General features: G+C 36.5%; 1 protein-coding gene across 2 annotated transcripts in view; it reads right to left on the reverse strand.

Annotated features, from left to right (window-relative positions):
- Nucleotides 1–7,589: 7,589 nt before the first annotated feature.
- The window catches only part of EPC2 (enhancer of polycomb homolog 2), a 64,222-nt gene continuing 49,570 nt past the window's right edge, over nucleotides 7,590–22,241 (reverse strand). For both annotated transcript variants that reach the window (XM_039327908.1, XM_039327907.1), the window contains exons 9-14: nucleotides 21,529–21,674; nucleotides 21,089–21,432; nucleotides 11,710–11,846; nucleotides 10,402–10,558; nucleotides 9,600–9,933; nucleotides 7,590–8,846 (exon numbers count right to left, since the gene is read on the reverse strand). In XM_039327908.1, coding sequence (XP_039183842.1) covers nucleotides 8,774–8,846; nucleotides 9,600–9,933; nucleotides 10,402–10,558; nucleotides 11,710–11,846; nucleotides 21,089–21,432; nucleotides 21,529–21,674 — 1,191 coding nt within the window. In that variant the 3' untranslated portion in view covers nucleotides 7,590–8,773. The remainder of the gene's footprint in view (nucleotides 8,847–9,599; nucleotides 9,934–10,401; nucleotides 10,559–11,709; nucleotides 11,847–21,088; nucleotides 21,433–21,528; nucleotides 21,675–22,241) is intronic.

A 22,241-nucleotide genomic window follows, 5' to 3' on the forward strand; every position in this document is an offset into this window, starting at 1 on the left:
TCCTGCATCATCTCTTATTTTTTGATACAACATGTTCAGGTGGTTCAGCGAGGTTCACAAGTGCTTCGGGTTGGGACTTACTTCCCCTGAGACCTTGTGACTTGGGGTTTTCCAGAACCTGCTTCTAGACTATGGAATGAGCATCCTAAGGCTCTTTGGACAACAATCAATTATCCCATCTTGAATAAGAGTTGAAAATACATTTCAGTCAAAATACAGCAGAAGGTGGCCACACAGGTAGGATAATATTGTAAAATCTGGCCCTAAACAAGTGAAATCTAAACTATAACATGTTTATTGTTTATGAATTTTTCATTATTTTCATTATGGTATGGATTTTTCATTATTCATTGTACAACTATTTGCTAGGGTATGAGATTCCATGTATCATTAATTTTAATACTAAATAGTTTTAATGGGTTCTTGTGGAATTGTAGTTTATTATGTGATTATTTGCAATGATTGACTGTTCTAATCTTTTAATTATCTCTTGAATTGTTATGTACCATGTTGAAATATATAAACTATTACTTTTTGCCCTGAGGCTGGATCCATACAGCATAAGTCAGAAGAGGGTTTATATGTGACTCATGTCATAAAAATGAAGTCATTAATGGCTCATAAAGCATGTTTTATGATTTAGTATGCTATATGAACTGCCAATTATTTTATAAATCATGGTTAAATAAACAGTGGTTTATTACAATGTATGAATATAGAATTAAAACAGGTAAGCGAGCTAGAGATGTGGGGGTCTACTAATTACTAGAAACAATGTATCTTTTTGCAGTGTGAGAGATATTCAATCAAGCCTACTAAGTTGGAACAACAGTCTAGGGTGGCTAATTTATGGTTTCTTAACTTGTGGGAACCCAAGCAATTAGGTTAATTCAACTAACTAAGAATTAATGTGTTTTTTGAATAGTTCACTAATAGTGTATCTAGGAGTAAGCTTCGTTGAACACAGGAAGATTTGCCTTCAAGGAAGTTTTATACATATTGGATTGTAATGGGATTCAAAAGAGATTTTTAATTTCAAAACTGTCCATCCTCATCCAAACCAAACCAAATTTAAGAGGAGGAAATTTAATCTGTTTTTAAAGTGTCTGCAGTTAAAAGCTGAACAAAAGACCCAGCCAGGGAAATGAAAATGCCAGAATCTTCAGTTCTATTTAAAAGTAAAGTCTATGAGTTCAGTAGAGCTGGCTCATAGGTAAATAAGCTTAGGACTGCATACTTGAACTATAGACTACTAAACTAGTGGCAGTGATTCATTTAACAACTGTGGCAAAAAAAGGTTGTAAAATTGGGCAAAAGTCATTTAACAACTGTTTCAGTTAGCAACAAATTTTGAGCTCAGTTGTGGTAGTAAGTCAAGGACTACTTGTATGATCATATAACCTCTGCCTTGAAAGGCAAAATTATTGAAAATTGTTTAACAAACAAACCCATGGTTTGTATGATTTCATATAACAAAGTCAAGATAAACCAGAATGATTTCCTACATAAAATGTTCCATTAGTGTTATAAATAAGTTTCTGCATCTGTTTGAATGTCAGTTTGTAGATTGTATTTATCACATTATTTAAGGGTGCAAATAAGATTGTGTTTAAGAGTTTGTTTTGGGCCAAATCTAAAAGGCAAATAGCCAAGCTCTTATGTTTTGCGTTGCCAATTTTCCCCATGATCATTTATAACAGCTAAAGAACAAGACACTTTGTTCTGATCACATTATACAGGTTGTTTTAAAGTATTTTGGAATTTGGTGACATTTGTACATTTCTTAATTAATTCTCAGAATATTACACTGCTTCATGATTGGCTATACTGTATTCATTCCTCAATTATTTGCTTCACAGCTATTCAAAACTGTCACCTACTTACTGCCTTAAATTTGAGATGGAAAGAACTGTTGCTATTTCACACTCACACTATTTCCTACTGTAATCACTTGAGGCCAAATGTAAAATAAGATTTTCCAAAAATAATGGTTTGTACTCAGGGATTTCCTAGGTTTTTAACTTATAGACTGTTTCTAAATTGCAATCCATATCAAAGTATTTTTAAAAAATATTTGGAGTTACATGGCATGTTGAAGATGAGGCAAGATATTTTTAGATTAAGTAAAAGTATTTATTAATTGATATTTACTAATAATTATTGAAACTTTATTAATTTGTATTAATCAACTAAAATTTTGGAAGCACAACTTCCAAGTTCATAAAAAACATTTTTATTGCAGTGATCCTTTCTAGAGTTGTGATACTGCTGTATTAAAGCAGCTATGCTAAAATGATTAATTCTAAAAATAAATAATTGTGTTTGGAAATATTTAGAAAAGGAGAAGATGAAAAATAGGGTGGATGGATAGAATCAAATGTGGAAGAACTCTGTGTTATTAAGTCAGGACAATTTGATAAGCATGCGTCCACGTAATCACCAGGAATTAAATGTGACTTGTTAACTAAACAAAAATACTTCTTGCAAGGTATGTGTGTGTCCATTTGTGTGTGTGTCTCAGATGTCAGAAAAACATAAGCATTAGATACACAGCATGCTAAAAACTGGAAGATACGTGAGCAAATGCTTGACTCCATTCAGTCTTCTTGTGTTGAGTTTTAAGATATAAAGATATATATGGTGATGCTTATTACCATCCATGAAGTCCCACCAGGCAGCCCTGTTCAGAATGACCTGGATTCATTTAGCAAGAGTGTGATAAGGCACTGTTGGTGTGCCAAATTATTTTTAAAGATTTTTGATGAATAATGTAGCTGATACCCACTCTGGGCTAGATGCCAGTGGGACAGAATCCACTGTGTTGAGCAAAGGAAAGATCTTGTATTGTTATCTGGGGCTTGTTTGAGTTTGAGAATAGGCTCAGATCCTCTGTGGTGCAAACTCTGCCACCTGTGCACTTTAAGGAAGTGTCCTCAGTGCCTTCCTTGGACAGCCAGGCAGAGTGTGGGTGATTGGCTTGGGAAAATTTCAAATTCTTAAAAGAGAATCATGCCACTATCTTAAAAGAAGAAGTTGTATATCTTCTCTGGAAGAAGCCCTCTGTGGAACGGCTATTTTTAACCATTTCTGCTTGGTGTCCAATTTTTCCTGGTGGCTTAGCTACAGATAATCCAAGAAACGAATTATCTCTCATTAGACAAAAATAGCATTGATTCCCCTGGTGGATGACTCTCATCTGGATCTGCGATGGGAAAGTGCACCTCACTGTTCCTGTAAGATCCCTCTGTGGCATTTGATACTATGGGCTTGTGGTATCTTGCCAGGCTGCATACAAGGCTGGGGAGTCAGAAACACTGCTTAAGTTTCAGCGCCTGAGGTCATTCCAGTCAGTAATTATGACAACGCCTGACCCAGCAATTCTTTCAATTCAGGGTACCTGGGAGTTCAGTTCTCTTCCCCAAGCTATTTAACATCTAAGACCCTAGGAGAGGTCAGGCCAGAGCAAGGATGCCCTAGAAAGCTTGGTGTCTGGCTTCTATCAGGGTTTGAACGAAGCAAAATGTTAGACTGAATCCAACACTATGTTTTTCAGCAATACACATCCAGGAAAATTACTGGATAGGACAGAATGGCCCCGTCTCCAAAGGGGTTGGTTCATGATCTTGACTTGTAGGTATTACTTGAGCAACAGGTGGAGACTATGGGGCTTTTGTCAAGCTTTGCCTGGCATGCCAATTGCAATCCTACCTGGCCAATGTAACCCATATTTTGACCCAACACTGAATTGGAATGCTGTAAATGCTTTATCATTTATCATTTATCAGAGATTACTTAGACGCTGCAGCTGGTCCAAAATGCAGTGTCTAAATTACCAACAGTACAATCCTACCATAGTAAAAATAACACTACTGTGAAAGTTGCTTCAGGGCTACCAGCTGGGCTTTCAAAACACTGATTCAGAACTCTGGGGGATGTAGGATCAGATGTCATTTGTCAAGGTTGAATGTGTCCATTCTGCAAAAAGATGAGAATATTAAGAGTTTTCCCACTAGGTAAGGTGAGATGGACCTGGACCAGGCAGCAGGCTTTTTCTGTTCTGACCTTGTACTTTGGAACTCATTGCCTCTGGAAATTTTAGCAGCCTCTTCCTTTGTAGTATTTCACACAGCTATTAAAACAGTGGTTCTCAACCTTTTTAATGCCGTGACCCCCAACCGGTCGTAAGTTGAGAACTACCCAACTAGTCGTAAGTCAAGGACTTTCCCTGCCCGGGAGCGCCGTGCATGCGTGGTGCCGCCCCCTGCGCCGGCCGAGGCATAGCTGGCAAGCGGCAGAGACGGCGCAGGCCAACCACCGGCTGGGCCACCAGTTGGCCCCGCCCAAGGGAGGTAAGGCACCCGCCGGGCCCCACGCATGCCAGCAACCCTCCCTGCACCTGCCGGCCTCCCATCTCCCACCCCTGGCTCTCTTTTACTTACATTTTTAGTAGTTGCTCAGCAGGGAGGGGTGGAAGCTTCCAGACAGCTCGCCTTCGCTGCAGACAACTTGCAGCACCGTTTGCAGAATGGGACTTTTGGCGGGCTCAGCAGGGCAGAGACAGCCTGGACAATTCCTATTGGCTTTTGAAAGCCAATAGAATAAAAGGGAGTAGCACAGCTAAGGAAAAGGGGGAAAAAATGGCAGACCATGTTGTTTGGCGACCCCCGTGAAATGGTCGTTCAACCCCAAATGGGGTCCCGACCCACAGGTTGAGAACCACTGTATTAAAACAATACTATTCCACTGTGCCTTTAACAAGGATTAAATTTTCTAGTCTCTGTTGTGTGCTGCCCAATGTCTGTAGATTAGAGCAGGACACAAAAAAATGTGAAACAAATAGAGCTTATCCCAAGTTAATCTACTGCAGCATTAATTTACAACTGTTATGTTGGGTCGTTACTTCTCTATACAACCCAATAGTTCAAAGTCATTCTGCAGACTCTTCAGTTTTTCAAAAGTGTCACATACTTTATAACAAAACTTGTCTTATGAAAATATTACAAAATTAGATATATCAAGGGCCAAAGACACAACTATGTGTCGGCAGGCTTGTAGCATTTGCTATTAGTAAATTATTTTTATTGATTCAAATCAGATCATGGGTAAACCTGTAGGTAAATAATAGCTAAGTGACTTTTTCCATCCAATCCATGCTGTGTAGCTTTGCTTCACTTCACATAAAAGATTCTCAACCTTTTTAAAGGTTAATTTCTAGGAAGGTGACTGAGAAATAGTTACCTAGAATGTGTTTCCTGAGCAAATGGATAGGGTTAAAGCATACTAGACTGGTATGCAAATGCAATCATTAATGCTTTGACTTCATGGAGCAAAAAATTCACTAGCTAATATTCCCTGGCTACTTTTTTTAATCTTTGGAAAACCCTGATAGCCAAAAAGCAAAAAGGCTCAATCCATTTTACTTTAAAAGAGTTATAGATTTTTATATAATAACGACCAATGTAAGTATTAATAACATGGTATACACACGATTTATCCTTGTAAAAGAGGCACAACATAAAAATAATAAAATTATATTGAACCTAAAAGAAGCCAAATTCATGTTTCTCTTTACTTTAAATATGTTCAGACTCACTTCAAAAATATAACTTGAGGACTTTTTGGATGGCATGCCTATTTAATTTTTAATAAAAAGGTTGATAGGGTTTTTAAATCTCATATTATAAGGACTTCTTTACTTCGGGTTTGGAAGAAATATTATAGAAGTGATTTTAAAATTCCACTATGGGCTATACCGTGGCATGCGATAGAAGGGATAAGGAGAGGAGTTAAGATGGATAGTGTTTCTTATGCACAACTACTTAGATGGGATGGTAAAAACTGGCAATTAAAATCTCTGGAAGATTTAACACAAGAAAATATTACTTATTCATGGTTTCAGTATAGACAAATAGTGGAGAGGTGGAAGATAGATTGTAACGTGGGATTGCTTAGAGAAGATGAGAATTTGTTAAAACAAATAAAAGATCAAAGACGAACTCATATTAAGAGAATCTATGGGGTGTTAGTAGAATTGGATTCAGAAGCAGAATTAGTTAAAGAATGTATGGTTAAATGGGCACAAAATTTTGATGAACCGGTTCTATTAGATACTTGGGAGATTATTTGGGTGAGGAATGTTAAATTTACACAAGCCCAAAATTTAAGGGAAAATTTTTATAAAATGTTTTATAGATGGCACTTTGATCCACAAAAAATGTCTCGTATGTATCCTGATTTGCAGCCTAAATGTTGGAGATGTGGATGTTTGGATGCTACTTATTATCATATTTGGTGGTTATGTAAAAATATAAAAGCTTTTTGGATTAAGATATGGTGGAATATTCAAAGAATTTTTAGAAGAAGGATAAAATTTACCCCACAATTGTTCTTGTTAGGTATTGTTTCTGATTGTGATAGTAAAGAGACTATACTGATGTTAAATTTAATCACAGCCGCCAGGTTGTTAGTAGGGCAAAGTTGGAAGAAGGAATCTTTGCCTACTTTGCAAGAGTGGTTTCTCAAAGTTTCTTATTTGGCGGAAATGGCAAACATTTCGGCTTTCTTGAAAGATCAATCGCAGGAGAAGTATCTCCTGGTATGGAAAAAATGGATAGATTTTATACAAAATAAATTGGATATAAAAAAATATTTAGTTTTTGAATAAATTATATAAATTTAAGATATTTCATATATATATTTTTTAATCTTTTTATTTTTCTTTTCTTATTGGATTTTTTCTTTTTCTTCTGTTTCTTTCTTTCTTTCTTTCTTCTTGTATTTCTTTTTATATATATTGCTGTTAATTATTTTACAATTTGGTTAATGAATGTATTTAGATTTGCTTATGGTTTATATGTATCTTAAGATTTCCCTTAAAAAATTAAGCCTGTATTCAGCTCTGGGAAGGTTGTGGGAGGGCAGGGGAGGGTTGGGAGGGTTTGGGGAAGGGAATTTTTTTTTCTTTTTGTAAAACTTAAAAATTTTCAATTAAAAATATATATATATATAACTTGAGGAAGATAAGATTAAAATTAGTGAAGCATCATTATGAGTCCTTTGCCACTTACATAATCAAATAGTAAATTTCTATTCAGATAATTATGCAAAAGCATGTACAGCATAAATTACAGCTATGAGGTAGCGATTTTATGTGCAATATGCACTAATGTACATCAAGTACAAATGAAGGAAAACTCAAAATTTTTAAAGAGTTTCAAGCCCCAGTCCAGAAACTGACAGATACACCACGTGCTGCTCATAGAGTTCTATACATGCCTAGCCCTCGTAACATAGAAAGCAGTGTCACTCTGTTCTGTGATGTTTACAAAGTACCCGTCTCAATGCTGGGAATCACACAGGCAGCCCAAGTGCTGGATGCAAACATCCAATTCCATCCATCAAGTTTTTGTACACACACTTCCTGATCCAGCAGGTTACATGCCTGCAGAAGCTTCTAGAGTCCTGGTTCTATTGAGATGGTGCTGAACCTATACATGCCAAATTGCTGGTGTCTCAGTTTGATAACTACTGGCTTCCAAAAATTGCAAACTGTTCTCCATGTTGTGAAATAAACACGTATGCAAGATGCCCATGTTTTGATATGTATTTTTATTTCCCTGCAGTTTTCACTTATCAAGAACAAGTAACAGGGAAAGTTGTCTGAACTAGTGCATAAACAAACATTCTGAAACACCACTACACATATCTAATTTACAAGAACCGTATAAAAAAAGTCACTAAAACACTACACTACGAAGGTGTCCAACGCTTACAGTCAGACTTTTTCCAACCCGTTACTTGCCTTGTAGCCACAGGAAAACTTTCCAAAATTGAAAGACAATCTGCCATGACCCTCCCCCCTCCCCCATTACCTGGGATGGCTCGATATCTAGACATCCAATAATTATTGCAATGATATATAATGCAATACATACCTGGTAAAATATCATTTATGTGGTGTGTTACAGTTAAAAGCCGGTTAAATTATGCAGACTTCAGATAAAATATAATCAGTTGAAAATTTTCTTCATATCTGCACAGTTTAATATGTGCTAGATGCATAATTTGTACTAGTCAGGTTTTCTGTGTAATTATTTTTTATAAATTGGTATTATAAATAGAAATATACATTCAAAATATATGGAAAAGTGGGTTACTACATTAAATTTGCATGTATCGATCCATCCCTTTCCCCTGCACAGTAATAGAAAATACTATTTTGCCTTGAACTTCATATTTGACAGTGAAATGCCACTAAAGTATTTACCAAAAAGTCCATCTAAAATTGTGAAACAAAATGAACCAAGTGAAAACTTTACATTTCCTTTAGAAAAAAATTACAAGAATTTTTCCTAGCTATGAATCTTTAACTTTTTTTTTTAGACACAAAGTTGGATTTATTTTTTTACAAGATACAAAATGTAAACATGGCAAAATAAATAGTTAAAACAAGTGATGCAGGATCCCATTTCATGCTCATGATCCCATTTAAAGAATTATTTTTAAATCCATTCAGTTGCAAATTCAAGTGCAAAAGCATGATGATGAATATCTACTATTCAAGTAACAGAAATAATATTGATGATACAAATAAACTATTTTACAAGGTAGTGATTTTCCCAATTTTACAAAATGTACATTATATATCGACTTAATATACGATATGATAGTCCGTTTAGGTCCATTTTAATCCCCTGTGATCCACAGAGTTTTGTTTTGCATTCAGCTGGAATATAAATGACACCATCAGCACACATTGAGCTACTATGCTAGGTTATGTCACCTCCATTGCTACTGTCGTCTCTGCTATTCCATTCAAACCCAATCTTTCGGGTTCATGGTTCTCTCTGAAAGTGAAAAGAGAAGGGCAAATAAATATATAGTTTTAATAATGAATTACATGTATAATTTCTTAATAGCTGACATTTTGTTAACTTAGGATCTCTCATATGTATTATCTGAGAAATGTCTAAAACACAACAAAGCTAAAACTTTACTAGGAAGAAAATGACAATTGATGCAAATTTCCCTCTCACCGCATGTAGAAAAGGAATAAAAAAGAAAAATCAGAGAATCTTAATTTTCATTAGGAAGGTAAAACAATGTATAAATATAGAAGTGTAGAAGATGTATACATTTATACAGCGTATAAAATAATATATAAATCCTATACATAATCTACAGGATTTCAGATTTTTCTTGAGATTTGTAATATAAAATAATTGGCTGAATTAACCTTTCACTTATGAGGGTAGATCTTTTATGTCATTATAGCTTCTTGCATTTTGCTAGCAAAATAATTAAAAACAAACGCATTTTTTCCCCAACAAAATACACCAGGGGTCTTCAAACTTGGCCCTTTTATGACTTGTTGACTTCAACTCCCAGAATTCCTCAGCCAGCATGGCTGGCTGAGGAATTCTGGGAGTTGAAGTTCACAAGTCATAAAAGGGCCAAGTTTGAAGACCCCTGAGATACACAAATCAAATATCATTACTTAATTCAGTCTTTCTTGGGTTAAGATTTGTTGGTAAATCCACTTTTCTTTTTTAAAACGGGGGGGGGGGCAGAGAGGAGGAGGAGGAGCAAGAGACACACACCTTGCTATGCTGCTGATGGCACTGCTTGGAGTCACCTTTGGCACTCTATCCATACTGGCAGCAACTGTGGCAAGTTTTAAGGCGGTTGGCGATGGTGCTGAAGTCCTTGCATTGATATGTACATTGACTGGAGAAACAACACTGACATTGTTGAGGTGCACTGCATTGGTGAGACAAGAATTGTTCATAGGAAGTGTCTGAGAGCTGTTTGTGCACAATGCTGGGATTAAATGGTTTGTGGTGGTGTGACCGACTGTCCTTACAAGTTGTACAGCTGAGATCCCTGGGCTAGATGACAGAGCCATATTGGTGGAATACAAAGTTTTTGATGTTGCTGTTCAAAACAAAACAGATGCACTCAATAGGTTTCAAGTAAAATGAAATTCATGAAATAAAACCAAGATCACCATCCCATCTTAATGCCTTCTGGATATGGTACATTCCAGAAGTTGGGCTAAGGGGGATGTAAGTTATAGGGCAACACATATGGAGGGCACCAGGATGGAACAAGCTATGAAGCAATAACGAAAGAGATCTATATCCAAACATTAGGACTCATCTCTTCAATTCAAAGACACACTGTAATACATTAAAGTATATAAGAATCTGCAGATGCCCAACAAGAATTTTATTATTTTTATTAAATAATAAAAAGATCAAAATCTTCCATGACTTAATTTAAAAAAAAACAGCCATTATTGCCCTATCAAACATTTTCTCAGACTGATCTTGTATAGAAAGTAAACATTAGCAACATCTTGCTACAAACTAACATGAAAATAATGCAACAAAAAAAATATACCTGTTGGCTGAACAACACCGTTGATATTGTGGCTGGCACTCTGTTCCTTTGTCGCCTCACCCCGATTGGGAGCGGGTGCGCTCACCACTGCAGATGCAGCAAAATGGGCACTGGCCGAGTCAAGCGTTTTTGACATGCAGTCAGAAGTGCTTGAGCCCTGGGAAATTTACACACCAGTTTTCATAATTACAGACTATTTGTAAGATACTATCAAATTAACTCTTGATATAAACAGTAAAAAAATTATTCAGACCCAAGAGATGTTCTCTTAGTGACAGAACTGTTTCTAATTCCCATGAAGTTAGACCGCAAGTACCGGTGCAGCTGCAGGAGAGGAAGGGGCTGCTTCGAGTGAATAAATAGGCTTTCACTGGCTTCAGATTAAGCTCTGTCTACTAAATAAGCTAAAAGTTTTTGCTTTCTATCTTTTACCTTTACCATTTTAAAAGTTGTGGTCCAGGGCTGAAATGTTAAAAGCACCTTTATTTAAATGGGAACGTCTTCACATCCTTTCCAAAGAGGATTGCGTTTTAATTGCGTACACGGGGTAAAGAAACCCAGATAAGTATAAGTAAAGATACTGAACAACATGCTATACTGCAACCATAACATAGATGCAAAACATTCAAAATATTCCATTATGTTCATATATTAGTAGTGTCATAGCAATGGCATTAATTCATACTATTAAGACTCTTTATTAATGTCAAATCAACATTATAAAGGGACTGGAGAAAATTGATTCAGAAATGAATTTCAAATTCTAAATATTAAAAAAATAAATCACTAGGGTTCGGTATTACATTACAAATTAGCAGATTTATTTTATTTCACCACAGACTATAGCCCAAGGAAGCTCATTCCTTACAGAATAACACTGTGAATCTGCTATTCTTTAACGTGCCCTCACACTTTAGGGTTTTTTTACTGCCACCAACTCAATACATTAGTTACTCTTTGGAAGAATTATGAGGCTAGTTGTATGAATTAGAAGAAAATATATTTTTCTAAGAACAGATAAGACGGGCACACAAGCATTAACGGTATTGGTTTATAATCAAAGCCCTATAGCATATGGGTATAATCAATAGACAACCATGCCTATGGCAGTCCTTCTTTTGTCACAATCACAAAACTGCATTTACCTACTCTATTTAGGTTGCATGTTAAGTATATCAGACTGGTCTATTTGAAGTAGATATGAAGACAAAAAATGGGAGAGAGAAAAAAACTAGAAAAAAGCAGAACTGGTTCTACATTGGTTTCTAGAATATAAGAGCAACTACTTTCAAGAAAGGCGTTTGTTACCTGTGCTTTTGGATATGTCTGTTGGGATTGATGCTGAGACTGCTGTTTCTGTTGGAGCTGAGCCAGTTGCTGCCTTTGCATTTGAACTAACTGCTGTTGATGTGTCTGAAATTGTTCTTCTGTAATACCCCCAGTTACTGTAGAAAGAAAGAAAGAACATGCTTGAATTTAAGGGTTCAAAGTCATAAAAGTCACTGTGTAACTTACGTGGATTGGGAAGCAAAGCAATTTTTAAATAGCTACATTAATAGCACAATGAATTTATGGAATGATCATTTTAAACTTGTTCAGTAATTTAGTTAGTTAATGGTCTACTTCTTATAAATTAACTAGCTGATGGTGTCTCAAAAAAGAGGAATATACAGGTTAAGAAAAGCATCTGTAAGGTGTTATTTTAAAAAAACACAAACCACCAAAAACAAAACCAACATTTCCAACTGCAATTAATTATCATTCATTAATTGATTTATTATATCTGTAGTACTCTGGAACTCGATGAATTCCTTGAGTAACCTAGATTTTTTTACTGTGATTTGAAAACTATGGATATAATTTAGATGTTTATACTGCAGTATTTGCTAAAATTACTGGATTGGTGGCCATCAAAACTATAATTAGGGTAGTTTCAGAATGAAAATGTTTAACGAGACAAAGCAGATGAAGTCCTTCACATTCTTATCAGTAAGCTCATTTGCACATTTTATCTTCCTAAGCCTATAGTTAAGCAGAGAGTTTATCTTCAGTCCTTTTTCAGTCTTCCCATCACTCGATACCATAGCCAGCAAATAGCAGTAGTTTCTTAATTCAAGGTTTAGTATGTTGTCTGAATGTAGGCTCATGCTACTTCTAACCCCAGTGAAACAAAATAGGTTATAAGCAGGTCTATCGCAAATAATGGGTATGAAAATGTACTTATTTTTCTTGTACCAATTATCTCAATTAATGATTTAAATGTAGATTTTCCGGCTTATGATTCACAATGCATAAAGGCACAAAAAGTTAACCAAGGAGGAAAATGTTATGCAGGCAAATCATACAGTTAAACACCTGCCTAGTTTAGAAATTAATACCTACAACAAATGGACTTCTTAATACATATAACTACTGCATCACAAGTAGAGATACAATTTCACATTTTCCTCTGCTATGTGCTAAATTGTATCATTTGCTCTTTTTTTGTTTAACAGCTGACAGTTCATGCAAACTCCCACTTGCATTGATGAGAGTATTTCCGCAGACATTCATTTTCACTCAGACTATTCCAATTTAATATTTTAAAAACACCACAAGTATAATTGAGTCTGGAAATAATTTTTGGATGGTCAATTAAATTAGCTTGTGCAATCCAACTGAGTTTAGCTTGTTTAGAAACCGATAAGCTTTGTGGGTCAGTTATGTCAATATAATTTTCTTATGAAAAACATATTCTATTCCAGAAGTTACCACAGCTTTCTAAATAATTACTCAAATCAATGAAAATAAGCTAGAACTGAACTAATGAGGCTAAAACTGGTTCAAAAGCATTTATGGTTGCAGTTAAATTACTGTATATTTATACCTACATACAGTATATTTATACCTATAATATATGACCGAAATGTTTTCAACTATTTCAGTTCCATTCAGTTTTCAATTCCATTTACAACACCAGAAATATTTCAGATATTTCGCAACTCCAGACTCTGTTTTGTCACTTATAATTTTATATAAGCACCAGGGGCAAAGAAGCCCAACAATGTTGTAAAATATTTCATATAATAAAAAAGATTAAAGCTAAAATCAGAAAAAGCCATTCCTTTGATATAAATTGCTTTAACATTCTCTGTTGTTAGAGCAGAGTTTGGCAATCTTTTAGTAATTGGGGTGCGCATAATATTTTTACGAAAGCCAGATGACCCAAAGTAGGTATACGCATGGATAGGCCAGGATTTTTTCTATTTTCATGAGCTGGGGGAAGAATGTTCCAGGATTTCTTTGCTGCAGCTTGTACTGTGAGGCATTTTAGAATTTAACTACAGTTTATTAGTTATTGTAATTACAGGAGTTTCTATAAAAGCTCTGGAGCTTTTGGTTACTCATTCCTGTAGTACTTTATTTAAATGTTTATTTTACATGTTGCCCATCTGCAACTCTGATCATCTCACCATTCTTTTCTCTAAAACCTATTAAAATTGGTGACTTTTAAAAAATGGGAATGGGCCAGTAAAGTACATTCTTCACCCTGATAATGTTCCTTTGAAGGAAAAGATTTCAAGATCAGAACAGTTGCAATTCAACTGTATATATCTTTGTTCAGATCTTTGCGTAGGAAAACCAAGCATGAAGAAAAAGGGCAAAAACGTACAGGTAGCCCTCAACTTACGGCCACAATTGAGTGCAACATTTCTGTTGTTAAGTGAGACGTTTAAGGGAGCTTTCCCCCATTTCATGACCTTTCTTGCCACAGCTGTTAAGTGAGTCACTGCTGTTGTTAAGTCAGTAACACGGTTGTTAAGTGAATCTGGCTTCCCCATGGACTTCGCTTGTCAGAAAGTCGCAAAAAGTGACCCTGGGACACAGCAACGGTCATAAATATCAGCCAGTTGCCAAACGTCTGAATTTTGATCACGTGACCCTGGGGATGCTGCAGAGGTCGTAACTGTGAAAAATGGTCATGTCACCTTTTTCAGTGGTGTTGTAACTTTGAATTGTCACTAAACGAACTGTTGTAAGCCGAAGACTATCAGTATATCCTTGCATTTCTATTATTGTTATTGGGCCTGGAGAGAGATCTACAGTTCATCCTGAGGCTGAACATGAAAATGTACATAATATTTGAGACTACAAGTAGTCCTCAACCTACGACCATTTGTTTAACAATGGTTTGAAGCTACGACTGAGCTGAAAAAATGACTTACGACCAGAGTTCTCATTTACTACTGCTGCAACATCCCCGCAGTCATATAATCAAAATTTGGTTGCTTGGCAATCAGCCTGCATTGGTGACAGCAGCAGCACCAAAGTCATGTGATGGCAAAGTCAAAGGGGAAGCCAGATGTGCTTTAACGATAGTGAGATTTGCTTAACGACAGTGGCAAGAAAGTTGTAAAAGCAGTCACAAATCATTTAACCACTGCATTACTTCCCAATGAAAATTCTGGTTCCAATTATGGTCATAAGTCAAGATTTAATTTTATGACCCAATTATAGTAGCATGCCAAAGTTTAATTATTTCAGCCAGTTTATTTCTCTCCCCAATCATTTAAGCTTTTCCTCTGCTTAAAAATCACCTCACATAGAAAATCTAGACAGCTATAGCTAGTTTTCCAAATGTAAAAAGGTTTTGGGGTGTGTTTTTGTTTTTTGTTTTGACCTGTATGGACAAAAGCAGGTAAAACTATATTTCTATTATTGATAGGAGTCAAACATATTTTAACATGGACTATTCCAACCATCTACATAGGAGACTTGCTTCTCTTCAATAAAAACATATAAAACATCCTAAAAAATGATGCCGTGTTCAGATGTGCATACTGACAAACAAGACATATTTTGTAGGTATCATAGAATTCAAGCGATATGCTGGGAATAACTTCTTAAATGTATCTGTCTTTTAATTCAAAATATTCCTTTTTCTCACTCTCTTTTAGATCAGCCTTGTACCAATCAGGAAAACAAGATGATTTACTTCTACTTTTAGAGTACTACCGAGCCTTAATTTCATGGGTTTCATCCTCCCGCCCCCCACCCTTGGAGAGAGGCTGGCCTTATTGGATCAACTTGCCCCAGGCCACTAATGGACCTGATTGGTTTCCAGAGGGAACTTGAGGTTATTCCAGAAAGCTTGCTACTTGGTCCGGTTGAAGCCTTGGAGGCTGCATGGAATAATAAAGTGGCAACAACTTTAGATTGGATCGTGCCTGAGCAGCATTTCTGCGCCCACTGTTCCTAATGTTACCCATGGTATACAATGAAACTAAGGCGGGGTAGGCAATCTCAGCTCTTTTATGACTCATGGACTTCAACTCCCAGAATTCCTGAGTCAGCTATGCTATGCTGACTCAGGAATTCTGGGAGTTGAAATCCATGAGTCATAAAAGAGCCGAGGTTGCCTACCCCTGAACTAAGGAAAGCAAGCTGAGAGACACCTAGAGGGTTGCTGGTAAAAGACAGGAAGTGAAGATGAACAAACACCAGCTATAGCTGCGATTAGGGTGGCAAAATGTAATGATTTATCCACCCTTATTGCGTCTGCTGATAGCCGCCCAGCAGCACTGTTTCAAGTGACTCAGTCCCTCCTTGGGAGAGAGTAAGGCCAAAGTCTACTTCAACGGCCATTGTGAAGAATATGCTGCATATCTGGCAGATAAAATCAGTCACATTTGCTTTATGTTGGACTCCGGCCTTGGAGCAGAGTTTATGGAGATGATGGGGCTACCTCTTGCAAACCAATCTGGGAAGAGTTTAAACCCATTGAACCTGAGGAAGAGGACAGGACTGTCTCAGCTGCTAGTTCGGCCACCTGTGTGTTGTTAGACTGTTGGCTGACGGGGGAGTAGAAAACAAGCTTTTTCTGCAGCAGTCCCTGCTTTGTGAAGCATCTTCCCTTTGGAGATTAAAGTGGCCCCAATCCTGTTAGCGTTCCATAAAGCTCTGAAGACCAAGGGCCAAAGGCCCCACCTCCTGGCTTTATTGTTAACAGGCCAGATGTCATACTTACTCAAATTAGATATTTTAATGTTTTTGTATTGTTTTAATGGTTTTTATTGTTTTAAAATGTTTTTAAAATTTTAATTATAATATATGTCTCTGAATTGTGAGCCACCCAGAGTCATTTGCTGAGATAGATAGATAGATTTTCTAACATACAAATGTACATTAGGATTAACAAAATCTATAGAATTAACAATGCAATCCAATCAAGATGGTGTAAGAAAAAGCGTCCATTGGTAGGGGATATCACAAACATTTCTGACTGTACAAAGCCATCCACATTTTGAGAGACAGACATCTGTTAATGGCATTGCACTGAACTTCCAATTGTAAATTCTGCTCTAACTTTTTTTGGGCTAACTTGTGGCACACTCTTATCTCTGTAGATTTATTGGGGTTTTTTTGGGGGAGAAAGGATAGATTAAGTTTTCATATCTACAAAAGTTACTATTTCTGTTACCCAAAAATAATAATGATATTTTGACTGTGGTGTAGAACAGGGTTGATCAGTTTTACAAGTAATATCTTTCAGTTCTTTTAGTAATTATCACAATTCTATCTAGTAACTAGTTTGCAAAACCTACTTAATGTATTGTTTGGATACCAGATCACAGTTTAAAACACTATCTGCTAACTAAAATCCTCTATTTTCAACATGGAGCAAAAGATGTGTTTTTGGCATCAAATATAAATTGCAAAAAGCGTAAAATATCCTTAGCCCATGATTTGTTTTTATGAAGTCAATGGACTGATTTCACATTTTCTTCATGGAGATATATTAAAAAAAAAATCAAGTCATTTCTCTTTACCATTCTTACAACACACATGATGAGCAGTCAAGAAGCAAATTGCTAAAATACCCATACTTAAAATAGTATTGAATTATGACCAAGTTCACATTTATGGATTATAAAACAGAGCACTATATGCTACAAAGCCCATTTTGGGGGAAGCCCGCCTCCATCTCCTCTAAGCTTATTTAAAAAGGCAGGAGAGAAGAAGTCCAGCTAAGTAACCCAAGCTCTGTTCTTAACAGTACTGCCAAAAGATTATTCTTTATTATTTAGTTTTAATTTCAGCATTAAATCACCTTGGCTGAATTTCTATGAAGAAACTATATAAAGACTTAAGTCAGAGTAGCATACATTCCTTTTCTGGTTTTCCAGCCATCCTCAGGTAGGACCTGAGTTTTTCTACTTTTAGGGTATTGATAAGTGTGTTTTTTGTTTATTTAATTAGTTTAAAGGATAAGGTCAATAAAATGAATTTGATAAATGAATATGTAAAGCATTGTATGATTCAGTGGGCAAGGAACTCTGGATATAATGTTAAGCTTGAACAATGGGAGAATATGTGCACGAAAGGCTTAAAATTACAATTTAAAAGAAAAATTGTATAAGATGATATATCACTGGTATTTAACACCAGATAAGTTACCAAGTTATCAAGAATGTATAAAGGTATTTCAAATGAATGCTGGAAATGCAAATGTAAAGAAGGGACTTTCTATCATTTATGGTGGACATGTGATAAAGCAAAGAAATATTGGAGTAGGATTCATATTCTAATACAGAAGATTCTCAAAATGAATATAAAGATAAAACCAGAAACTTTTCTTTGGAGTTTAATGGAAAAAGACTTGGAAAAAATTTGGAACTTTGATGTTATGTATGTTGACAGCAGCAAGATTACTTTATACACAAAAATGGAAGGATGCTTCAATCCCCACAATGGATAAATGGTTGCAAAAGCTGATGGAATTAGCAAAGATGGCTAAATTGACTGCTTTGATAAAAGAAAAAAAAAGTACATTTGTCTCTACTTGTAAATCACTCATCTGGACTTTGTGCTTGAGGTGGAAAAAAATAAAACTTTGATTTTCGGTTTTACTGATTAGGTAGTCTGCTGTTATAGAAATGGCTAGTTTATACTATTATGTAAAAATAAAAAGTTGAGCTTCAATATTACTTCTTATTCAACTGTACCAAAGGGAGTCAGAGGTCAATGCCTTTTCTTTCTTTTTCCCTCCTTCTCCACACTTTTCTCTTCCCTTTTTCCTCCCCTATTTTTCCTATTATTCGCTTTTGTATTTTTGTATTATATATTACAAACTAATAAAAAGGAGGGATAAACCGAGTACTTTAACTTGCACACCCTTTCATACTTTAAGCAGCCTGAATCCTCATTAAGCAACAGGTACTGGTCCTATCCACTTTTGGAGTATAGTTCTCAAAAAGCTGTAGAACAGGGGTTCTCAACCTTGGCAACTTTAAGACTTGTGGACTTCAACTCCCAGAATTCCTCAACCAGCTTTGCTGGCTGAGGAATTCTGGGAGTTGAAGTCAACAAGTTGGCTGAGGAATTTTGGGAGTTGAAATCCACAAGTCTTAAAGTTGCCAAGGTTGAGAACCCCTGCTGTAGAAGATTTACTGGAGCTCTCAAGCATAGGAAAGTTGTTCTCTCCATCAAAAAATGCAGGTGCTCAACAGCCTTGAACGCTGCAGGAGGGGATAATTAATGCTACCAAACATTTTATAATTCTTTCTGAATAGGGTTTTAAAGCTTGTGAACAGTGACTACAGAAATCATAAAGAGTGAGCTTAGTCAAAAGTAATTGACTAACCGGTGACTGCAGCCTGAATTTGTAATCCTATGTACCAACCTAATATCTCTGCTCCATACTGTCCATCGTAAGTTTCATTTCACTCAGGAGAACTTTTGAGCAGATTGTCATTTTCAGGCTACAATAGCAATAGCATTGTAGACTTATATATCATAGCACAGACTTATATACTGCCCCATAGTGTTTTACAGCACTTACTGGGCAGTTTACAATGCCATACACGTATCTAGAAATAAGCTTCATTAATAGAATAGGGTTTAGTTTTGTGTCAGCAATCGTATAATAATGGTTTAAGCTACCATGAGATAACTTTTACTACATAAAGCGTAAAGCTATGAAAAAATTTGAAACAAAAACAAAATATTTTGTGATATCAGATTTTCTTGTTTTCCTTCTCCCTGATGGATTTCCAAATCTATTATGAAGGATACAAAGTTAGGAGGCAGAATTCTATCCACTGAGATATATTAAGATGTAACCGGTATTGATAAAGCTGTAAATAAGTTTCAATGAAGTTTGAAAACGAAGTATTGCATATTGTACTCTTTATTTGTCTATCTAACTACCTGCCCACCCATCACATTATTTCCTTTCAGGATAAAGAACATTATGCAAAGTGCAGACAAAAGTGCAAGGAATGGTAAGCTGAGAAAACTGAGGCACAATATAAGAGAAAGAATCATTGCCAGCCAAACTGAATTTTCACCCACACCATTCATTATACTTCGTACTCCTCTATGCAACCATCTTTGCTTCTACTACCTCCATACACTGTTTCATATATAGCTCTTCTCCTTTTGAGGAGCTCATCAACTCTATCTAATTGCAATGTTATTGGTCTTGCAGTTCAATTTTCATTCTCTTTATCTGACTAAACCATTTCTTCCATACTGGACACATTCCTCTGTATTTCATTCAGCACCATTCATACTCGATTCATTCTCTTGTTTTATTGCATACATTTCTTAAACACATCAAATCTACTGTGTTTAACTTATTTTTCTGTTTTACCTGACACACTGTTGTACTGTATGAAAGATTAATATTTTCCCTAAAAATGTAAGTCTAAAACAAACAGCGCAGTGGCCAAATGGTTAGGATGCTGTCGACCCGAAAGTTGACAGTTCAAGACCTAAGCACAGCGTGACGGACTGAGCTTCCGTTACTTGCCCCAGCTCCTGCCCACCTAGCAATTTAAAAGCATGCAAATGCAAGTAGATAGATAGCACTTCAGTGGGAAGGTAACAGCTTTCCATGTGCCTCAACGTATAGTCACGCTGGCCAAAAGCGTCTTCAGACAATGCTGGCTCTTTGGCTGTGAATCAGAGATGGGCACTGCCCACTAGAGTCGGATACAACTGGCAGGGGAAGCCCTTATCTTTTTTAAAACAGTGGTGATGTCTTAAGACTTAAGATATGAGTGATATGGCAATAGAGGCTAATAGATAACTGTGCACAATTGTTTAAGGTTACTGTAAATATTTGTTTTTTTTTTTCAAGCTTTCCCAAAAAAAAATTCTGAGGGAAAAAATCTTAATGATTGAATTTTCTGTAATAATCCAGTTCACCATGTGTACATTCATTTATTATCTTCGGTTTTAATTGTTATTACAGAATATTAGAATAGTTGAGTACAACCAGAGTTGCTGAGAGTTGGGCAGTGTAAAAAATTAATTAAAAAAATATTTTAAAAAAAGCTACGTTAAAGACTAGATTGAAAGAGATAGTACTGCTAATTCAGTTTCAAGTAACAGAAAACTGAAAGAAGGAGATGCAGAAACTTCTTGTAATATTGGACTGGCCAGTATAGACATTTGTATGTAGCAGTGGGATGAAACTGACTCCCATGAAAACATTACTAAAACTATGCCTAGTACTGTATTTTAAAATTAAAGCTATTTTATATGACTAAGAGTACAACTCTGCATAGTATTTTTTTCCCCTGAACCCCACTATTACAGCTGTAACAGACATACACGCTAGTGACAGACTTTTTAGCCAGGATTCAAATATAAAATTAAAAAGAAATCTATTTAAAGGTTAATACTGTAAATCTTTGCCTACCTGAAATCCCATTCTTGCTGGTGTTCAATAAAGCTACAGAAGGTGCAGAAACTCTTTTATTATTCACAGCCTGCCCTGGTTTCCTTGAGGTACATTCTTCACTATCGCTGTCCTGTACGTTTAGTAGCCTTGGTTGGAAACACTGCAGTCGACATGACCTGATATTGCTTAGTATTTCAGAAAGGGAAAGTTTATTTCCACAATGTTTATTGGAAGCATTGGTCCGTGAAAAATTAGAAGAAATGTCTATATTTTGGGAAGAGCTCGAACAACTATTCAGCATATCTGGATCAATCTGCTTCAGGACAGGATCATTTTCTGTGCCTATCCGGTCCATTAGTACCCTGATTTTAAAAGAAATAAAAAATAAATGTTACCAACAACCTAAAAGACAAACACTTGCACTAAGTATTCAACTGGAGGAAAATATCTTATTTTACCTTCCACCTCTTCCAACTCGTCTCCTTGCAAATCCTATACATCTTCTTGGAACTGTAAGCGTTGTGAGACAATGTCTGTATCTTAGCTTATCCAATTCTGCCAGTTCTGAATTTTCATGAGAATAATTAGTTTGGTCCAAATGAGCCTAGAGAAGAATGAAGTGAAAATTGATTGTTTTAAAAGAATTATGTGGCTGCCCTTCTTAAGAAACACAGTTCAGGGGGACCCACAACAATAAAACCAAAAAAACAAGAAAAGCAGAAAAGCGAAAACCTGGCACCTCAGCCGTTCTCCTTTGATGCATTCAACAAAACCATCCTCCAAGCTCTCCCTATCCTAGCACTTGGAGGAAGAGTTGGTTCTTTATAGCCTTCTAGACCAGTGGTGGCAAACCTATGGCACAAGTGCTAGAGGCAGCACTCGGAGCCCTCTCTGTGGGCACGCACGCGTCCCCCCAGCCCTGCCTCCCTCTGCAGCCCCCTCCTCACCAGCAGGCCCCCCAGAGAAGAGTCTCCCCAGGTGCGGCCTGCGCGGAGCAGCGTAGCCAAGCACATGGCAGCTGGGCAGCAGATGATGCTGCGGGGCGCAGACGGAGTGGCCACCATGGTGCTGCAGGGCCATCTGGGCGATCTGCGGCGGGCCGTGGATGGCCCTGAGGGGGGGCAGGGTGAGGGCAGAGCAGGGCGGGGGAGCGAAACAGGGACAGGCTGGG

Source organism: Crotalus tigris, unplaced genomic scaffold (assembly GCF_016545835.1).
Source record: "Crotalus tigris isolate CLP2741 ecotype Arizona unplaced genomic scaffold, ASM1654583v1 scf7180000024369.3102671, whole genome shotgun sequence".
Taxonomy (NCBI): Eukaryota; Metazoa; Chordata; class Lepidosauria; order Squamata; family Viperidae; genus Crotalus; species Crotalus tigris.